The sequence below is a fragment of the Aquarana catesbeiana genome, linkage group LG01, assembly GCF_042186555.1.
Source record: "Aquarana catesbeiana isolate 2022-GZ linkage group LG01, ASM4218655v1, whole genome shotgun sequence".
Classification (NCBI taxonomy): Eukaryota; Metazoa; Chordata; class Amphibia; order Anura; family Ranidae; genus Aquarana; species Aquarana catesbeiana.
This window is the reverse complement of record NC_133324.1, coordinates 63,235,731-63,257,977: the sequence shown is the minus strand read 5'-3', so window position 1 is coordinate 63,257,977 and position 22,247 is coordinate 63,235,731. Positions and strand designations below refer to the sequence as shown.

Here is a 22,247-nt window from a genome sequence, read left to right as displayed (position 1 = left end):
TGATATCACTCTGCTGGCAAAATACTGTGGGGCAGTCTTCCCATCAGCCTTTTGCTAGGATCTGTGATTTAGGGTCAATATGTTGTGAACACAAAGTGGATCCTGAAGAAGGCCAATTCAGGCAAAATGTGACGATCCTACCATCGTGATCTCCTTTTGCTCTGTTGATTGTATGTCAAACCTGGCAGCATTTACAACATGATTTTAGATTGTATTCTTAGTTTTTAATTGTGTATAATGAATGGTATTTTTAAGCATTTTGTTCTTCTGTCTAGTACACTGTTGGGTACGCAAACAAATCCCCTAATCCCAGTGGGAGGAATAGTGCCCCGTCACTGGTGCCGGTGGGAGGAACAATCCCCCCAATCGATAGAACCAGTGGGAAGAACAGTGCCCCATCACCAATGCTGGTGCACTATTCCTCCCACTGATACCAATGATAGGGCACTGTTCTTCCCACTGGTACCGTCGATTTTTCCTCTCACTGGCACCAGCGAGAGGAATAGTGCACCAACATTGGTGTCAGTGGAACAGCGCCCCATCGCCGGTGCCAGTGGGAGGAACAGTGCCCCAAGGGCTAGATACAGGCAAGAAAAGGGCGTAGGCTGCAGTTTGGAGCTCCAGGCTAAAGGCATGCTACGGTTAAACAGCTATGACATGCAACAAATGACAATTCCACACCATATTTATGTTTGTGAATAAAACCTTTTGATGAGGAGATAAAATAAGAAACACATTTAACCAATAAAGCACAGTTCTGTAAATTAAACCTACAGTCCCTCTAAAAAATGCATGTTTTATATAGGGGAAAAAAAAAAAAAAGACAGACATCAGTACAAAGATCACAGGGCTTACAAAATAAATCAATCATTCAAGTGAATGTCACACAAAGGAGCAGGTTACAGCCGATGTATGAAGGTTTGTTCCTGCCTCCTACAGGCAGAACGACAGCTTTTCCTACATATGTGCAGTGGCAGTGTTCTGCAGCGGGGGGGGGCATAGGGGCGAAGAGGGACAGGGCTTTACACCACCATACCTTAGACATGATGCCATGTCATTTCTGCAGAGGAGGCTTGCTTTATTAGGATATTTTGTTTGCTTTTCTGTGACAGCAAGATCCTCGTGTACTGGAAGTCTGGGTGGAAGGTCCTCAGTTTTATAAGATGTATAAATCATAACGTAGGCAGGGGTAGAAGTGATACGGGTAAGGTGTGGTGAAGTTAATAATTTTTATTTAATGTACTGAAGACTGGGGGATGCTAACATGAATGATTAGATCCATCTTGTGGTAGAACATCTTATGTAAACACTCTACGACATGCTTCTTGCGTCAATGTGTCCTTTGGGTAAAAAGTCCTTTCGTTGGAGCCTGCCAGTGTGCGGGGCGGGGGGCATACTGGTGACAGAGGTTCCATGTGTTCATAGAAGATACTCCTCACACTGGTAGATCATCTGCAGTAGGGCTTTGTCAAAAGTTCCGCGTCTCCTCTTCATATACAGTAAACGATCAGCATCAGTTGGGCCTTCTGGTCATGTGCTTTCCTAATTTCTGCTTAGCAAACATCTAACCGAACAGCAGAAGTAGCACGATCGTTATCGAGTTCACAATGATTAATGGAACTGCAACGACAAAAAAAAAAAAAAAAAAAAAAAGAAGTAAATTAATTAAAAGTTCTCTAAAACATTTATATTACTACTTGCCGACCACATAACGATGTTATACATGGCAGCAAAGTGGCTCTCCAGATCACGTACCTACAGCTGTGGCCAAAAGTTTTAAGAATGACACCAATATTCATTTTCACAAAGTCTGCTGCCTCAGTTTTTATGATGGCAGTTTGCATATCTTATTTTCAGGTACTTATATAGCGCCGTCAATTTACGCAGCGCTTTACATATATATATTATACATTCACATCAGTCCCTATACCCTCAAGGAGCTTACAATCTAAGGTCCCCAACTCACATTCATACCTATACTAGGGCCGATTTAGACAGGATCCAATTAACCTACCAGCATGTCTTTGGAGTGTGGGAGGAAACCGGAGTACCCGGAGGAAACCCACGCAGGCACAGGGAGAACATGCAAACTCCAGGCAGGTAGTGTCGTGGTCGGGATTCGAACCAGCGACCCTTCTTACTGCTAGGCGAGAGTGCTCATATACTCCAGCATGTTATGTAGAGCGATCAGATGAATTGGAATTCATTCTAAAAGTCCCTCTCTGCAATAAAAATGAACTTAATCCCATAAAAAACATTTCCACTGCATTTTTGAAGAAGGCTTTAGGGCGCCCAAGTCCAGCAAGTGCCAGGACCATCTCCTATAGTAGATTCAGCTGCGGGATCGGGGCACCACCAGTGCAGAGCTTGCTCAGGAATGGCAGCAGGAAGGTGTGAGCCCATCAGCATGCACAGTAAGGAGAAGACTTTTGGAAGATGGTCTGGTGTCAAGATGAGCAGCAAAGAAGCCACTTCTCTCCAGGAAAAACATCAGGGACAGACTGATATTCTGCAAAAGCTACGGGAATTGGATTGCTGAGGACTGGGGTAAAGTAATTTTCCTTAGATCAGTGTTTCTCAACTCCAGTCCTCAAGGCGCCCCAACAGGTCATGTTTTCAGGATTTCCCTCAGATAAAACGGCTGTGGTAATTATTAAGGTAGTGAAACTGATCAAATCACTAATGCAAAATAATGGAAAGCCTGAAAACATGAACTGTTGGGGGGCCTTGAGAACTGGAGGTGAGAAACACTGCCTTAGATGAATCCCCTTTTCGATTGATTGGGCCATCCGAAAAAAAACCTTCTCCGGAGATGAATAGGTGAGTGCTACCATCAGTCCTGTGTCATGCCAACAGTAAAGCATCCTGAGACCATTCATGTGTGGGGTTGCTTCTCATCCAAGGCAGTGGGCTCACTCACAATTTTTCCTAAGAACACAGCCATGAATAAAGAATGGTACATAAACATCCTCCGAGAGCAACTTCTCCCAACCATCCAAGAATAGTTTGGTGATGAACAATGTCTTTTCCAGCATGATGGAGCACCTTGCCATAAGGCAAAAGTGATAACCAAGTGGCTTGGGGAACAAAAAAATCCAAATTTTTGGTCCATGGCCAGGAAACTCTCCAGACCTTAATCCCATTGAGAACTTGTGGTCAATATTCAAAAGGCGGGTAAACAAAAACAAAAACAAAAAAAAAAAAACACAAATTGTGACAAACTCCAAGCATTGATTATGCAAGGAATGGGCTGCCATCAGTCAGGATGTGGCCCAGAAGTTGATAGACAGCATGCCAGGGCGAATTGCAGAGGTCTAGATAAAGAAGGGTCAACACTGCAAATATTGACTCTTTACATAAACTTAATGTAATTGTCAATAAAAGCCTTCTACGCTTATAAAATGCTTCAGTATACCATAGTAACATCTGACAAAAACCATCTAAAAACACTGAGGCAGCAGACTTTGTGAAAAGTAATATTTGTGTCATTCTCAAAACTTTTGGCCACGGCTGTAGTACATTATCCGGCACTTCTGGGTGGGGGTTGGGGCACCGGAACACCGCTTGTGCTGCGATTAGTAACAGCAGAAGCCTTTCAGCGGGTACCAATGGATGTCTGCTGGCACCCTCAGATTGGCAAGGAGCATGGCAAAACAGAGCTCTGCCTATGTAAACAAAGCAGAGCTCCGTCCTGTCAGCGGGGATGTGCTGGATTTTTGTTTCCATTCAGGGAATAAAATCCAGCACATCTTTTAGTCAAAGCATCACACAGCAAACACAAAAACACTGGTTAGGCACACATTTAACCCTTTGATTGCCCTATATGTTTAACCCCTTCCCAGCCAGTGTCATTAGTACAGTGACAGCGCATATTTTTTAGCACTGATCACTGTATTAGTGTCACTACAAAGCGCCAGTTAGTGTCAGATTGTTCCGCCGCAATATTGCAGTCCCATTATAGGTCGCTGATCGCCACCATTACAAATCAGCAGACTGAAACCCTCATCTCTGTCGCTCTGTTCTCTCCTTCTATGAGCATGTTCCTTACACTGCAGCACAACTGAATGGCTCCTTGTGTGGATTCTCCCTTCTTTAGTCTGATCTCTGCTATATCAGCCAAGCAAGAGAAGAGGCAGATACCAAGTCATATTCAGGTACTTACACTGCTTTTTTTTTTTTTTTTTTTAAATGTAAACACTTTCTATACTATATTAGGGAATAAAGAACTTATACAGAACTGAACTTATGTACCTGGAGTTCAGCTTTCACCAGACGACAGCAGCTTCTATATTGACTAGTGCTGCTCCCAGCTGTATTGTGGGCAGATGACTTGGCACCATGTAGGACATAATCTCGGAGTCTCTTCAGTACATGGATGCCTCAACCTTTTCTATACTCCACTCAAAAAAGAAATATTTGAGCATCTTTGACAAGACTTACATCCCCATTGTCATCACCAAGAGAATTCCACTGACACATTTCTAGCAATAACAAACGGCTGCAATCATTTTCCTGTACGGGAGGCAATAATAGGATTTTTAATATTCCAAAACAATAATGAACCAATTTAGCATCTAGGGCTAGAAGTCACCAATATTTATTCAAAACAGATCTAATGATGTCTTCTAATAAACCTGGTAATGAAACGTAGAGTTTTATTACCATCATGTCCAATAAAGTCACCTGATAAATATTTGATGTTCTATATGGAGATTTCAATATTTATATATATATATAAAAAATAAATGTCCCAATATTTTTGTCTTTTTAAGATCGTTTCAAGTAGAAAAAAAAAAAAAAAAAAAAAAAAAATGAATATTGCTAGTCCTGGCAGAAATCCAGCGAGTTTCTAACTTCCTGTAGGCAGCGGATAAAGCTGCACTAAAATTCCAAGCAGCACTACTGAGTTCTCCCCTGCTGGACTACAGAACGCCTTCCCTTCACCCCAACTAACAACTAGCAGAGTTTTAGGCTAGGTTCACACCACCGCCGCCGCATGCGGCTCACAGCAGAGGGTCTGGTGCGTCCTGGTTCACTGTTCCAGGTCCGATTTCAGGCAGAATTCGGACCAAAAGACGCACAGGACTCCCGTGCAAATTTGCAATGGAGCCGCCGCGGAGATGTGTGACCCGGCTCCATGGAGAGCGAGTCAAAATCTCCTGCTATTGCGAATTGAATGTAGGGTAGCCGCATCCAATTCACAATGGTGTGAACCCAGCCTCAATCCATGTATGTCCGGCTTAAAGTGGCGTTCCACCCACTTTTTAAAGTTTGTACCCCAGCATTCATGGCAACATGTAAAAATACTCATTCTACCTTATTTGAGAAGCTGAAGGTTCTGCTTCCGCTGTACCATGCCATGGCGAGGTACGTCATTTCCGCCCACCCATTGGCTCCTGGGATATAAGGGTCATCAATCCCAGGAACCAATAGGTAGCCTCCACTTCAACGAGTGTGCCGCGCTTTGTATGCGCTGCGCATGCACGAGATCGGGAGGTGCATGCTGGGTAGCCAGCAGCACTGTACAGTGAGGGGGAAAAAAAGTATTTGATCCCCTGCTGATTTTATACGTTTGCCCACTGACAAAGAAATGATCAGTCTATAATTTATGGTCGGTTTATTTTAACAGTGAGAGACAGAATAACAAAAATATCCAGAAAAACGCATTTCAAAAGAAGTTATAAATTGAATTGCATTTTAATGAGTGAAATAAGTATTTGAGCCCCTATAAAATCAGCAGGATTTCTGGCTCCCATGTGTCTTCTATACAGGTAACGAGCAGAGATTAGGAGCACTCTCTTAAAGGTAGTGCTCCTAATCTCAGCTTGTTACCTGTATAGAAGACACCTGTCCACAGAAGCAATCAACCAGATTCCAATCTCTCCACCATGGCTAAGACCAAAGAGCTGTCCAAGGATGTCGGGGACAAGATTGTAGACCTACACAAGGCTGGAATGGGCTACAAGACCATCGCCAAGCAGCTTGGTGAGAGGGTGACAACAGTTGGTGCGATTATTCACAAATGGAAGTAACACAAAATAACTGTCAATCTTCCTCGGTCTGGGGCTCCATGCAAAATCTCACCTTGTGGAGTTCCAATGATCATGAGAACGGGGAGGAATCAGCGCAGAACTCCACAGGAGAATCTGGTCAATGATCTCAAGACAGCTGGGACCATAGTCACCAAGAAAACAATTGGTAACACACTACACTGTGAAGGACTGAAATCCTGCAGCGCTGGCAAGGTCCTTCTGCTCAGGAAAGCACATGTACAGGCCTGTCTGAAGTTTGCTAATGAACATCTGAATGATTCAGAGGAGAACTGAGTGAAAGTGTTGTGGTCAGATGAGACCAAAATCTAGTTCTTTGGCATCAATTCAACTCGCCGTGTTTGGAGGAGGAGGAATGCTGCCTTTGACCCAAAGGACACCATCCTCACCATTAAACATGGAGGTAGGGGGGCGTGGCCAGGCAGCGCATGTAGCAGGACGCACTTCTCCTCAGCTCCGCCGAAAATCCTGACAATTATCCTCCGGATTACTCATTCAACCCGCTGACACCCCCCGATCGGAACCGCACACTATCCGGGCTGCAGCGGACCCGCTTACCCGATCGATTTGCGGCCACAGAATATGCCAAAACGGGGCAAGGATGGTGGCGGCCCGCCCGCAACTCAGGCCCAAGATGGCGCTTTACCACAGAGATCCCAAAAGGAGAAATATAAGGAGGCTGCTCAGAAACTCCTGTTTGGCAATAAAACATCAAAAGAACTACCATCACCTACATCTGACCTTAGTGAAGAGGAGGGAAGTCAGCTGGAGATGGATAATACTATTCCACTGGAGGATGGCACTGGATACCCTTCTGACTGGGCCGCAGTGAGTACAGTTTCACATTCTCATAAGGGCACTCAGCCATCAATCCTGCCCCCGGATAATGCTGAACCCACTCTCAGAGATATACTCTCAGCTGTAACCACATGCAATAAATCCATCTCAACCCTGACTGATGAAGTTAAAGGTGTCAAAGCTGAGATATCCTTTGTGAGACAGGACATGCAAAAGCTGAGGGAGCGCACAGCTGCAATAGAGAGCAGAGTCAGTGTAATTGAAGATGATCTAGTACCCATGCAGAGAGATCTAAAGTATAACTGTCATCTTACAGATCAGCATGCAGCGCGATTAGATGATTTGGAAAATCGCATGCGCCGTAACAATGTCCGCGCCTTAGGATTCCCAGAAAGGATAGAAGGTAAAGACCCGGTCAATTTTATAGAACAATGGCTCCTCAGCACATTTGGAAAAGAAGCTTTCTCTCCGCTTTTTGCGGTAGAGAGAGCGCACAGAGTGCCATCTCGCCCGTTGCCTCCTGGCAATCATCCTCGTGCTTTTCTATTTAAACTCTTAAACTACAAGGACAGAGATGCCATTCTTGCTAAAGCCAGAACCATGGGAGGTAAGCTGAATATTGAAAATTCCAAAATCTCCCTGTTTCCGGATTTCTCGGCCGAGCTCCAGAAGCAGCGAGCAAAGTTCATGGATGTTAAACGAAGATTAAGGGAACTAAACTTGCCATACGCGATGCTATACCCTGCCCGTCTCCGTGTGGTTGCACTTGGGGAAACTCGCTTTTTTGACCGCCCGGACATGGCGGCTCAATGGCTAGATCGTGAAGACAGGGCCCTTAAAGAGGCCAGACCACAAAGAATTGCCCCTGCTTAAATGCTAAGTCCTTGATATGCAATCTCCTGACAAGACTTGGTCTGTTTTTTGCTGTGATGGATGCCTAGGCCGTGAAAAGATTCTAAGCTCTAAGTGTGCTGATTGCGGTGGACAGCTTCTCCACTCATATCCGATGTCTAGGCGGCAGAGGAACACTGTTTGGTTGTTTCACCCTCTCCCCCTGCTTTTTCCGTTGCCCTCCTTCCTATTATTTTTTTCTTTACAGTTTTGATTGCAACTAAAGAAGAAATACATGCCTACCGAAGCTGTGAAACCCCTACAAGAGCTAGCCTACTGGTTAACTAGGAGTTTTCAAGGCTTTTACCCCCCCCACACCTGTTGTGTGGGAAAAGTTAACATTACAGCAGCGTGGCTGCGCGAACTGCTGTTGTTTAGATTTAAGCCATACAGAGCAACATGTATTATGCTAAAAATTTATTGCCTGCTGTACTTATACGCTAACTTGCCTGAATGTTTTTCATTGCCTTGCAATATGATTTCATGTCTACAGACACCCAAATGTCTCAAAATAGAGAAATCAAATATGAGGTTATACAACCTAAAAGGTTTGATGAGAGTTATGCTGGCCTGGTCAATAATCCTGAACCAAGATGGGGATGACTAAATTGACTATTGTGACCTGGAATGTCAGAGGACTGGGAAATCCAGTAAAACGGGCGGCGGTCCTTAGACATCTCAGGTCGCTGAATGCAGGGGTGGTTTGCTTGCAGGAGTCCCATTTCTCTGCAGACCCCCCTCCCAGTTTTAGCCCACGATTATATACAAACCAGTTTCATGCAACCCACTCCACTTACTCACGGGGAGCAAGTATACTGATCAGGAGGGATATTCAATTTAATTGCATCAGAAAACGCATTGACCCGGCTGGTAGATATGTCTTTCTTTTTTGCACAATTACAGGCCTAAGATGTATTATTGCTAGCATTTATATACCCCCACCATATAACTCTGAGGTTATCAGGCACCTGGCAAGTTTTATGGCCCTATACCCAGAAGTACCCTTATTGGCAATGGGGGATTACAATAATTTTTTGAATCTTTATAAGGATAAGTTTCCTGTACCTATTACTAGTACATGTCAGGTAAAAGGTAGTACCCCCTTTGCCAGAATACTTGAAGAACTGGGGCTGATAGATGTCTGGAGGTTCAAATACCCTAACGATAAAAAATACTCCTGTCATTCAGCCTCATATGACGGATTATCTAGAATAGATTTGGGCCTTGGGAATGATAAAATGCTTCAATTAATAGAGGACTCAGGGTATGCTGATAGACATATATCTGACCACTCGACCTTTTGGGTGACCATCTCATTATCAAGTAGGTACAGACGTCCACTATGGAAACTGAATCCCTTCTGGCTCTCGCTGTTCACTGAACCAGATCCCATAAGCGGTGCGCTCAAGATGTTTTTACAGGATAATGTTGGTACAGCTGGGTTGGGGGTGGTCTGGGATGCAGCGAAGGCCTTTTTGAGAGGACAACTTATTAAAACAATATCACAGATTAAAACTAACACCAAGGCCTGGGAATTATTGGTACGGAGTAGAGTCACTGAAACCGAAAACAATTATATTAACGACCCCACAGGAGACACTAAGAGGGCATGGCTGGGTGCACAGACAATGTCTGGACAGTTGGCATTGCAGCTGGCGGAGAACAAACGTTTTTTTCTGCAACAATCACACTTTGAGGAGGGGGAGACGACTGGTCATATGCTTGCAGTAATGGCACGGTCTCAGCAATCATCCTCCCTCATTTCCGCCATCTGCGACGCACAGGGCACTCTGAGATGCTCTACTCCTGATATCCTGAAGGTCTTTGGTGACTTCTATGCTGACCTCTACACTTCTAAAGTTGCACCAGCTGACAGTAAAATAGAAGATTTTTTAAATAGCTGTGAGCTCCCCAGTCTCCCAACAGAAGATAGGACCATGCTCAATGCCCCTTTAACAGCAGAGGAACTAGACATTGCCTTGTCCCAAACTAAAAACAATAAATCACCGGGTGTAGATGGTCTCCCATCGGAGATATACAAACGTTACGCTGAGTCCATGCTTCCCACACTACTGAAAGTTTTTAATGAGGCACTAAAAGAGGGCTCATTGCCAAGCTCGATGAATGAGGCGATCATTATTGTTATATTAAAACCGGGTAAAGATGCGAATTCCCCTGGATCCTATAGACCCATATCACTGCTCACATCTGATATCAAGCTGCTGGCTCGGATGTTAGCAAATAGATTGGCCAAAGTAATTCACAAAATAGTACATAGAGATCAATCCGGGTTCATTCCCACAAGATCCACAGCCCAAAATATAAGACGATTATTCCTGAATCTACAACTCCCAGTGGACAACACAGGCAATAGGGCAGTTTTTTCACTAGACGCAGCTAAGGCCTTCGACAGTGTCGAGTGGCCTTACCTGTGGAAAACGCTGCAGAACATGGGATTGGGAGACACCTTTATTAGATGGATACAACTTTTATACTCCGCGCCCACTGCCAGGATTCGAATTAATGGGGAACTCTCGGAACCCTTTCCCTTATTTAGAGGTACCAGGCAGGGGTGCCCATTGTCACCCCTGCTATTTGCCTTGGCCTTAGAACCCCTGGCAGCGAAAATTAGAGGGGACGATAGAATAGTAGGATTCCAAAGAGGTATGAATAAAGACATAGTATCCATGTATGCAGATGATACCCTGCTATATTTAGGGGACACAAAAGATACACTACAAACAGTCATGTTTCTCATTAAGGAATTTGGGGAACTATCAGGCTTCTCCATTAACTGGGATAAGTCAGTGTTGATGCCGCTCGACCCTTTGAATACTCCACTTCCTCCAGGTGCAGAGATGATACAACAAGTCAACTCATTCCGCTACCTGGGGATTCAGGTGACCCCTAACCCAGCTACTTATATTGACCAGAACCTAACACCTTTACTGGCTAAGTTCCGGGAAAGGAGCAGAGCCTGGTGTAGACTGCCCTTGTCTGTTGTTGGTAGAATTAATCTAATTAAAATGGTCTGGGCACCGCAATTGCTATATATTTTTAATAATTCCCCGGTATGGATACCCAAAAAATGGTTTGACAGAATAGAGTCCCAATTCAGAGAACTTATATGGAGGAAAAAAATAGCGAGGATAAAACTAGCAACGTTACAGTATGGCAAAGAGGAGGGGGGACTTGCAGTCCCTCATCCCAGAATGTATTATCTAGCTTCCCAATTACAACAATTGGGAGGATGGGGCTTGCTGGATCTGAAAGACCCAATCCGTAGACTTATAATACTAGAAGACAGCAATTACTCAGCGTTGGCAAACTTGGAGGCGGGATTCTCGCATTTGAACCCGGAAACTCCTACGATCAAACTGTTGATCCTACTTTGGTCTTATGTCAAGAAACTAATAGGCATCACGGGCTTTTTGTCCAGCACGCCTCTCTGGCGAAACAGACAACTGAAGGAAATACAAAAACTAAAAGGCTTCAAGAGTTGGGAGGAAGCAGGCATCAAATATATCTCACAAGTATACCAAGATAACACTCTTAAATCATTTCAGCAAATTCAAATAGAGTTTGAGATCCCCAATAACAATTTTTATAAATATCTCCAACTGCGTCATGCCTTACAAACCCAGAATAGAACTGTCAGAACCCAGCAAATAGATCATCCAATTATACAGGATGTCTTTATGGAACAAGTTAAAAAAGGCATGATATCCAGATGCTATAACACTCTTATAGCACGAATACAAGATCCCTCTAGTCTACCATGCAGACAGCGATGGGAGGAGGATATAGGAGAGATAGATGGAGATAGTTGGAATACATGCCTTATGAATGCCCCCCTGGTATCCATATCTGCATCCCAGAAACTCTCACACCTCTACTTGATACATAGAGCGTACAGAACCCCCCCCCAACTTTATAAATGGGGAATCAGGGACTCACCCTTGTGCCCAAAATGTGAACGTGACTGTGGGGACCTGCTCCACATGACATGGAAGTGCCCCAAGCTATTCAGATATTGGAAGGAAGTACTGGACACGATTTCAGAAATATTTATGATACCTCTTGAGAGAACTCCAATGATCTGTTTACTCGGAGGAATAGACGAGGAGCTGATACCTCCACTAACACGTATAGCGCTTATTCGTTTATTATACGCGGCGAGAAGATTGATTGCCCAGTGGTGGATCACCCCACGGGTCCCCACCAGGAGGCAATGGATAGACAGCGTAAATAGACTCCTAATAAGAGAAAAAGTTACCTACCAACATAGGAAGGCCCCACAAAAGTTCCTTTCAATATGGCAGGCATGGCTGGACGCTCCTGGTTTAGCCCCACACCAATTAATTAAGGATAGGCTACTCTTGGGTTGATGTAGACTCGATTATTGTATGGAAACTGTACATATGCAGGGCAGCGGGGATTATTTAAAGGGGCACCCCCTGTGAGACATATGGCAATATATGCGAATATGATACTGTATGGCAAGGTTTTGCTCTGTTTTGTTTCTATCGTTCCTTCTTTTTCTCTTCTCTTTTCTCTTTCTTCTCTTCTTGCTCCTTTATTTTACTTTCTTTTTCTCTGATGTATATCACATTGATCTAAACATAACGGATTTAAAACATGACTGACGGAATTACAATGCAATAGAGTTGTTTCCAATGCTACTGGTAATTGAACGACATGTTTTCTATTCTTTATACTGTAAGATGAGTAGAGCTCACTAGAGATTCCAATATATAAGGGTAACATTAGTATAGATGATACTTGCTTAAATTGTACTTCATTGAGACTTATACTCCTTATGAACTACAATACATGTTAGATCTAATATTGTTAAAAGATAATGATATAATAGGTTTATTTTTTTCCTGTTAGAATGCAATCGGAACCGTCTTATAATAATTTCTGGTAGCTGATAAAGGCCTCCATAATACACTTTGTGAGATCTTTGTGATATGTATACGCCATATACTTTTACCTGTACGCTATATGTATGCGTTTTTTTTTTTTATGTACAATAAAAACCTTTCTGATAAAAAAAAAAAAAAAACATGGAGGTAGAAACAATATGCTTTGGGGGGGTTTTTCTGCTAAGGGGACAGGACAACTTCACTGCATCAAAGGGATGATGGACGGGGCCATGTACCATCAAATCTTGGGTGAGAACCTCCTTCCCTCAGCCAGGGCATTAAAAATGGATCATGGATGGGATATTCCAGAATGACAATGACACAAAACACATGGCCAAAAGGAAACAAAAGAGTGGCTCAAGAAGAAGCACATTAAGGTCCTGGAGTGGCCTAGCCAGTCTCCAGACCTTAATACCATAGAAAATATGTGGAGGGAGCTGAAGGTTGGAGTTACTAAACATCAGCCTCGAAACCTTAATGACTTGGAGAGGATCTGCAAAGATAAGTAGGACAAAATCCCTCCTGAGATGTGTGCAACTACAAGAAACATCTGACCTCTGTGATTGCCAACAAGGGTTTTGCCACCAAGTCATGTATTGCGAAGGGGTCAAATACTTATTTCACTCATTAAAATTCTAATCAATATACAACTTTTTTGAAATGCGTTTTTCTGGATATTGTTGTTGTTATTCTGTCTCTCTCACTGTTAAAATAAACCGACCATTAAAATTATAGACCAATCATTTCTTTGTCAGTGAACAAACATACAAAATCAGCAGGGGATCAAATACTTCCCCCCCCCTCCTCACTTTATCCCGGAAGGAGCAATGAGTGGGCTAATATTAATTCCATAATGTATTAGATAGTTGTGATCATCGCGGTAGAGTTTTAAAAAAAAAAATTAAATTAAAATTAAAAACCAGGCTGGAACTCCGCTTTAAGTAAAAACAAAGTACTGTTGCAGTCACCCTCAACATTTACAACAAAAAAAAAAACCTATATAGACAACACACAGTCTAATGATATATAGTACGACATACACACATAATTTACAATTGTTTTTAATGAATGGCAAGATATAATAGCTTTTGAATACAGCAATTAGGTGATCCAATATAGAGTCTAGGGCTCAATATTTAATCATAATAGATTTAAACGATAGCTGCTTTCTCGGTAAATGACAATTTTTTTTTTCTCATTAAAAAATGTATATTACTAATCTTTTTTTTTTTTTTTTCCATACCCCGTTTGCATAATAAGGTTGCTAAGTTAATATTTAATATGCTATAAAAAACGGTGAATTTTTATAATTATTTGCTGAATCCTGAGTAATATAAAAAGAGAGAGAAATGCATTCTCTTTGATCAGGAATCTGTTTGCACTGCTAAAACTATGCAATTAGCAAACAATACCTTTTTATTAGTTACATTATTTACTCTATGTAATAATAATAATTAAAAAAAAAATACAGTTTGTATGAACTGGTTCCCAAGATCTCATGACCACAAACATGCCCTCCTATATAAAAAAAAAAAAAAGTGTGTGTGTGTGTATATATATATATATATATATATATATATATATATATATATATATATATATATATATATATATATATATATACACACACACACACACACTTTTTTTTTTTTTTTTTTTTTTTTATATAGGAGGGCATGTTTGTGGTCATGAGATCTTGGGAACCAATTATTTTTTTTACATTAGTGTAATTAATGTAACTAATAAAAAGGTATTGTTTGCTCATTGTATTGTGTTTTAGCAGTGCAAACATATATATATGACATACATGTCATGTAAACCTCCAAAGAAAATATCAAAATCACATACATGCCGTGAAAAAAAAAAATAAATAATGTCATGACGACACACATGCCAATGTAAACCCAAAAAAAAAAAAAAAAAAAAAAAAAAAAACAACACCTCATGATCACATTCATACCACATAAACCCTAAAAATCTAATGACCACATATACACTATATTATGAAAAGTATAGTGACGCCTGCCTTTACACACACATGAACTTTAAATGGCATCCCAGTCTTAGGCTGGCCAACCACACATGGGTCGAATTTCGAAAGAATCTTCTATATAAAATCAGAAGTTTCGTGCGTTTTGTGATCCGATGGCGCCACCATTGATTTCGAAATTCGATCAACCAAGCCTTCAATTTCACCTCATATTGCTATAGAAAAGAATTTTTTTTTTTTTTTTCTTACAATGGTGTGCATTTCTTTTTAGATTACATTTTTCTTGCACGATTTCTCCCATCACTGATTAGAAAATCGTTTGTTTTTCAAAAAATTTCAAACATGCCCGATCACTCAAATACGAGGGCCGCACGAAAATCGGCTGTTGCCCACTAACGGTGCAAATTTGAACGAAAATTCTTTCGAAATTCGCCCCATGTATGGCCTGCCTAAGTCCGTAGGGTTCAATATTGAGTTGGCCCACCCTTCGCAGCTATAACAGCTTCAACTCTTCTGGGAAGGCTGTCCACAAGGTTTAGGAGTGTGTCTATGGGAATGTTTGACCATTCTTCCAGAAGCGCATTTGTGAGGTCAGGCACTGATGTTGGACGAGAAGGCCTGGCTGGCAGTCTCCGCTCTAATTCATCCCAAAGGTGTTCTATCAGGTTGAGGTCAGGACTCTGTGCAGGCCAGTCAAGTTCCTCCACCCCAAACTCGCTCATCCATGTCTTTATGGACCTTGCTTTGTGCACTGGTGTGCAGTCATGTTAGAACAGGAAGGGGCCATCCCCAAACTGTTCCCACAAAGTTGGGAGCATAAAAATTGTCCAAAAATGTCTTGAAATGCCGACACCTTAAGAGTTCCCTTCACTGGAACTAAGGGGCCAAGCCGACCCCTGAAAAACAACCCCCACACCATAATCCTCCCTCCACCAAATGATTTGGACAAGTGCACAAAGCAAGGTCCATAAAGACATGGATGAGTGAGTTTGGGGTGGAGGAACTTGACTGACCTGCACAGAGTCCTGACCTCAACCCGATAGAACACCTTTGGGATGAATTAGAGCGGAGACTGCAAGCCGGGCCTTCTCATCCACCTCACAAATGCACATCTGGAAGAGTGGTCAGACATTCCCAAAAAATTAAAAAAAACACAACACCTCAAACACTTGCCTTGGGAAACCCCTAAAGAAAATCTCATGAAATCATTCATGCCCTGCAAACCATAAAAAAATAAAATAATCTCAATCTCCTTTGCTACAACTTCACAGAAACAAAGAAAAAAAACACCTGATGATTACATTACTTAAAGCTGAGCTCTGTGAAGAAATGCTATATATGAATTGTGTAGGTTATAATGTGTTTTGGGGAACTGAGGAGACCATGGGCTGTACAGAATTATAACTCCTATCCTTTAAAACTGCACTGTTCACATTACATGGGTTGTGATGGGAAGGGGGCGGGGATGTCATGGTCTTGGACCTCTGAAGTGCACAATATGAGCAGTGTGTACTCGGGGGTTGCAGAGGTTTTCCAGTAAAGCTGAAGATGATTTGCTGAAGTTCAAACTGAGCATCAGAATGGGGAAGAAAGGGGATTTAAAGCGGAGTTCCACCCAAAAGTGGAGGTTTCACCTTAAGGATTCCTGACCCTCAGACATGCCACATTTGGCATGTCATTTTTTTTTTTTTTTTTTTTAGGGGGGGGGGGCTAGTTTTGACAGGTACCCCACTTCTGCTTGGCGACTCGAGCGGAAGTTCTCTCCCACTCCCTCCCTGCAATCTTCTGGGACACGTCACAGGTCCCAGAAGATTGCTCGGTCATTCAGGGCACGCAGCGCTACTCGCGCACCCGGCTGTGAAGCCGCAAGCTGTCACAGCTGGGTGCCCACACTTGTGATGCTAGGGAGAGAACCGAGGCTTCGGGTGGCTGCATCCCCGGACCGTGGGACAGGTGAGTGTCTGTTTATTAAAAGTCAGCAGCTACGTTTTTTTTGTAGTTGCAGACTTAGAATAAACACAGAAACGGCTGGAAATCCGCTTTACGTGACTTTGAATGTTGGTGGCATTTCCTGGGAGATTGTTGGCATGGTTGTTGGTGCCAGGCGGGCTGGTCTGAGTATTTTAAAAAACTGCTGATCCACTGGGATTTTTACACACAACCATCTCTCAGGTTTACAGAGAATGAACTGAAAAAGAGAAAATATCCAGTGAGCGGCAGTTGTGTGGAGGAAAATGCCTTGTTGATGTCAGAGGTCAGAGGAGTATGGGCAGATCCAGGTTTGAGATGACAGAAAGGCAACAATAAATGTAAATAACCCCTTGTTACAACCAAGGTATGCAGAATACCATCTCTGAACGCACAACTCATCGAACCTTGAAGCAGATGGGCTACAGCAGCAGAATACACACCGGGTGCCACTCCTGTCAGCTAAGAACAGAAAACGGAGGCTACAATTGGCACAGGATCATCAAAATTGGACAATAGAAGATTGGAAAAACGTTGCCTGGTCTGATGAGTCTTCGGTTTCAGCTCCGGTCGGGTCAGAATTTGCCGTAAACAACATGAAAGCATCAATCCATCCTGCCTTGTATCAATGGTTCAGGCTGGTGACGTAATGGTGTGGGTGATATTGTCTTGGCACCCTTAGTACCAATTGCGCATCGTTTAAGCGCTACAACCTACCTGAGTATTGTTGCTGACCATGTCCATCCCTTTATGACTACAGTGTACCCATCTTCTGACGGCTCCTTCCAGCAGGATAATTCACCATGTCACAAAGATCCAATCATCTCACCACTGGACAATGAGGTCCCTGTACTCCAATGGTCTCCACACTCACCACATCTCATCCAATAGAGCACCTTTGGGATGTGGTGGAATGGAAGCCGACAAATCTGCAGTGACCTGATGTTATCATGTCACTATGGAGCAAAATCTCTGAGGAATGTTTCCAACACCTTGCTGAATCTATGCCATGAAGAATGAAGGCAGTTCTGAAGGCAAAAGGGGGTCCAACCCGGTACTAGCAAGGTGTACCTCATAAAGTGGCCGGTGAGTGTATATACTGTTATATACTCACCCGGGACACAGGCTTTTGGGAGGGGACTGAATGCTAGCCTCTTGCCAACTGACTATGGGCCCTGGCTTGTTAACCTTTGTTTCAGCTCTCCATGCCCTCTTAGGTCTAAGTCACCCTGTGTCTATATGGAACAGTAATGTTTATCCACAATATCGCCCAGGAAATATACAAAGACTATTCCTGGTTTATTTGATTCTGAACTATACATGTTAACTGAAAGAGCTGATCACATTGGCCTCTGTACAATGCAGAAGACGGATAGTCTGCTACTGGTGGGCTTCTGCTATTGTGAGAAGGTGTCCTGTGTTTATAATTATGATACTGTGGATTGTGTCTTCTGAGCTAGAAGACGGCAAGGCTGACCTGAAAGGTCAAATGATCAATTAGCTCATGTTAATTTATGTTTCTGGTTAGAGTTGTATCGTTGGGGTAATATGATCAGGAGGGGGGGGGATCCTCCTCCTCTAGTGTATATAAGACTGTATTCTTGTTCTAATAAACACTTCTATTTCTGGTGTACTCCAAAACTGGTGTTGCCAGTTGGGGGCAACTAGCAAACTTGGGGTTACTATAGTAACCTTGGGGTATAAGTAAACTTGGGGTTACTATAGTAACCTTGGGGTATAAGTAAACTTGGGGTTACTATAGTAACCTTGGGGTATAAGTAAACTTGGGGTTAATATAGCCAGATCCATTGGTCTTGTGTTCCAGAGCTTAGGAAGCAATATACTAACAGAAGCACTCAAGCGGAGTGTGGGAAGTTCCGTAAAATATTTGGGGGTTCCAAGTAATTTTCTAGGAATAAAATACATATTTTTTACATGTAAACAAACAAAAAAAAAAGTCAGAAAAAGTCCTGGTCTTCAAGCGGTTCTCTATACTAAATTCTGCTGTCGCAAGATGAAGGAAAACAATTACCTCTCATTACTGTCCGTACTGACCGCACAAGGTTCATCATCTGTGACTTGATTCCCGGCTCCTCACCAAATCCACCAATCCCGTGGTCCGCTCCCCAGCCAACTGCGTGTCAAGAGAAAAGAAGAAGCACAAATCATTGTAAGAGAGAGAGAACAAAAGCTGACACATGAAGAGATTACACAGGCATGTCCTCAACAATGTCCACAGAGTTATAACAACAACGATTTCATGTTAATCACTGGCCATCAATTCTTCTCAAGCCTGGAGACCTCCTCCACAATACAGACACACCATAACCCAATGTCAGAGTCTGCTTGTAGCCCACCTCCCCCCTCCCAGCAATGAATATTGATCTTCCCGGGGGAAGTGTCGGTGTCAGAGCTTCTCCAGGTGGATGATGTCACACTGCCCCAGGTGACAGTGCTCAGGCCTGGTGATTGGCCTCTAAATGGAAGGTCACCTGATCCCTCATACCCAATAGCCATGCTCCGAGGCTTCTGGGAATAGGTAAGTATAACTAGTTGGGGAGTGGGGGGGGATATCAGGAGGCACGGTCACTACCTGATCGGGATGAAGGAAAGGATCTTACTTTTTTTTTTAGTTCAGACCACCAACACAGTGAGGAGGTCCTCTCCATGGAGCCTGTGTGCAGAGCTCTCTATGGAAGCTCAACTTCCACAAATCACACAAAAGTCAAAACTTCAACAAGGGATCAGAGTCATAGAAACAAACTATGGGGGGTTTGTTTACTAAAGCTGGAAAGTGCAAAATCCGGCTCACTTCTGTATAGAAACCAAATCAGCTTCTAACCCCAGCTTGTTCAGTTAAGCTTTGGCAATAAAACCTGGAAGCTGATTGTTTTCTATGCAGAAGTGAGACGGATTTCACTCTCCAGCTTTAGTAAATAAACCTTTAAGTGTCTAAAATAGTCAGGACCGGGATTTCTGCATCTACCTACAGTACATAATACTACTGATACGGGGTGAGTGGCCGCTCGGTGATTGGGGGGGGGGGGGGGGTCTGTACATCAGTCATTGTGGTCCCTACAGTTAATGTGATCTATACTGTGGTTCCTATAGACAATGTGATGTGTTATGTGCAGCAGTCATTGTGGTCCCTATAGAATTTGTGGTCTGTACGGCAGTCATTGTAGTCCCTACAGACAATGTGATGTGCTATGTACGGCAGTCATTGTGGTCACTATAGAATTTGTGGTCTGTACGGCAGTCATTGTGGTCCCTATAGATGATATGATCTATACGGCAGTCGTGGTCCCTATATGATGTGATCTGTGCGGCAGTCATTGTAGTCCCTATATTATGTGATGTGTACGGCAGTCATTGTGGTCCCTATACGATGTCATCTGTACAGCAGTCATTGTGGTCCCTATATGATGTGATGTGTACGGCAGTCATTGTGGTCCCTATATGATGTGATCTGTGCGGCAGTCATTGTGGTCCCTATATGATGTGATGTGTACGGCAGTCATTGTGGTCCCTATATGATGTGATCTGTGCGGCAGTCATTGTGGTCCCTATATGATGTGATGTGTACTGCAGTCATTGTAGTCCCTATATGATGTGATGTGTACTGCAGTCATTGTAGTCCCTATATTATGTGAACTGTGCGGCAGTCATTGTGGTCCCTATATGATGTGATGTGTACTGCAGTCATTGTGGTCCCTATACGATGTCATCTGTACAGCAGTCATTGTGGTCCCTACAGATGATATGATCTGTATGGCAGTCATTGTGGTCCTTATAGATAACGTGATCTGTACGGCAGTCATTGTGGTCCCTATATGATGTGAATGGCAGTCATTGTCGTCCCTATAGATAATGTGATCTGTACGGAGGTTGTGGTCCCTATATGATGTGATGTGTACAGCAGTCATTGTGGTCCCTATATGATGTGATGTGTACAGCAGTCATTGTGGTCCCTATAGATGATATGATCTGTATGGCAGTCATTGTGGTCCTTATAGATAACGTGATCTGTACGGCAGTCATTGTGGTCCCTATATGATGTGAATGGCAGTCATTGTCGTCCCTATAGATAATGTGATCTGTACGGAGGTTGTGGTCCCTATATGATGTGATGTGTACAGCAGTCATTGTGGTCCCTATAGATGATATGATCTGTATGGCAGTCATTGTAGCCCCTATAGCCATTGTGATCTGTACGGCAGTCATTGTGGTCCAGGGGCGGACTGACAACTCATGGGGCCCCCGGGCAATAGGAGATTATGGGGCCACATAGTATACACACACACAGTATACACAGACATGTTTCTATTGGCTGTCCCTGGTCCATATTGTCCCTGGTTTTACTGAGGCTGGCAACCCTGATGGGGCCCCCTAGTGGCCCAGGGCCCTCGGGCAGTGCCCGAGTGACTCAATGGTCTGTCCGCCCCTGTTGTGGTCCCTATATGAAATGATCTGTACGGCAGTCATTGTGGTCCCTATATATTGTGATCTGTACAGTAGTCCTTGTGGTCCCTATAGATGATATGATCTGTATGGCAGTCATTGTGGTCCCCTTAGTCGGTGTGGTCCCTATGTCTCCTCTCAGGGTCTCTATAGTAAGTCTCAGGCCCTCCACTGACAGCCCAGGTCCAGTCAGTTGTTAAGGAACTACAAGTCCCAGCATGCACAGCGCCCCCTCCGGCTCTCACTCTTGCTCAGGAACCTCTCCTCGTGTAGTACGGCGATGGCATTGACACAGAGCAGGGCGGCCTGTAGCAGGGTGTACAGAGTGAACGCCATCTTCCCGGAGTCCGGTGACGTGGCGGCCGCTGGAGGGCGCAGAGAGGCGATGAGACGGGGCGGCGGGAGGGACAAAACACCTCAGAGCGCGAAGCCCCGCCCACAGAGGCTCTCTCTTATTGTAATAAAGGCAGCCCGAATCTCACATCATTATCCCCTCATTCCTCCTCACACAGCAATGTACAATGATGAAGTGTAAAAGTATAATAAGCTTCAATGACAAATTCCAATGCAGAGACACATTACCAGACACTGATGACCAGGGCCGCCCGCTGTTAGAAATCACGGGGCCCCAGAGAGCCCTACCTGATAGGGGCCCCTTTCCCGTCCGAAAGTGACTGAGGACATGGATTTAACAGTCCTTTTCTCTGTATTCTCAACTGCACAGATGAATGAATAGGAAGCGCTCAGAGGCTTCCTGCTCATTCACAGACTGAAGCATAGGAAACACAGTTTCCTATGCTTCAGCGATGAATGGACACAGGAGTGATTGGTACCGATCACTCACATATTTACTGCCCCCCCTTTCCCCCGCTCTCCATCTTGAAACATTACCCTGTGTGTCTGCAGCAGCTGCCGGCGGGAGAGGAGAGGAGGGAAGTGGCAGCGCTGTGAGGGAAAGGGGCACACAGGGGGGCCTGGAGAGCAGATGGAAGGGGTGCATGTACTAGAACCAATCCCCCTGCAGTGCAGCCGGAGGGGGGAAGAAGAGGAGAAGCTGGTGTCTACAATAAGACAGTACAGCTAAACCTCCTAATTAGCAGGTGTCTGGGACCCCTTTTGAACTGATGCGGCCCGGGCCCAGTACAGGAGGGCTGGCTGTAC

General features: G+C 43.7%; 1 protein-coding gene across 1 annotated transcript; it reads right to left on the bottom strand.

The window, feature by feature from the left end:
* Positions 1–685: 685 nt before the first annotated feature.
* IER3IP1 (immediate early response 3 interacting protein 1) lies at positions 686–21,489 on the bottom strand. The gene is made up of 3 exons (XM_073619410.1): positions 21,332–21,489; positions 18,658–18,759; positions 686–1,620 (listed from the first exon to the last, which is right to left on the bottom strand). Exons 1-3 carry the CDS (start codon positions 21,420–21,422, stop codon positions 1,565–1,567), a joined length of 249 nt encoding a protein of 82 aa, XP_073475511.1. The 5' UTR covers positions 21,423–21,489; the 3' UTR covers positions 686–1,564.
* Positions 21,490–22,247: the final 758 nt, after the last annotated feature.

Excerpts from the sequence above, each read along its gene's own strand:
- IER3IP1 (XM_073619410.1), bottom strand. The coding sequence starts at position 21,422 with ATGGCGTTCACTCTGTACACCCTGCTACAGGCCGCCCTGCTCTGTGTC. Across the intron at positions 18,760-21,331 it reads GGAGAGGTTCCTGAGCAAGA|TTGGCTGGGGAGCGGACCAC; the intron begins GTGAGAGCCGGA and ends CTTGACACGCAG. Across the intron at positions 1,621-18,657 it reads AGTACGGACAGTAATGAGAG|TTCCATTAATCATTGTGAAC; the intron begins GTAATTGTTTTC and ends TTGTCGTTGCAG.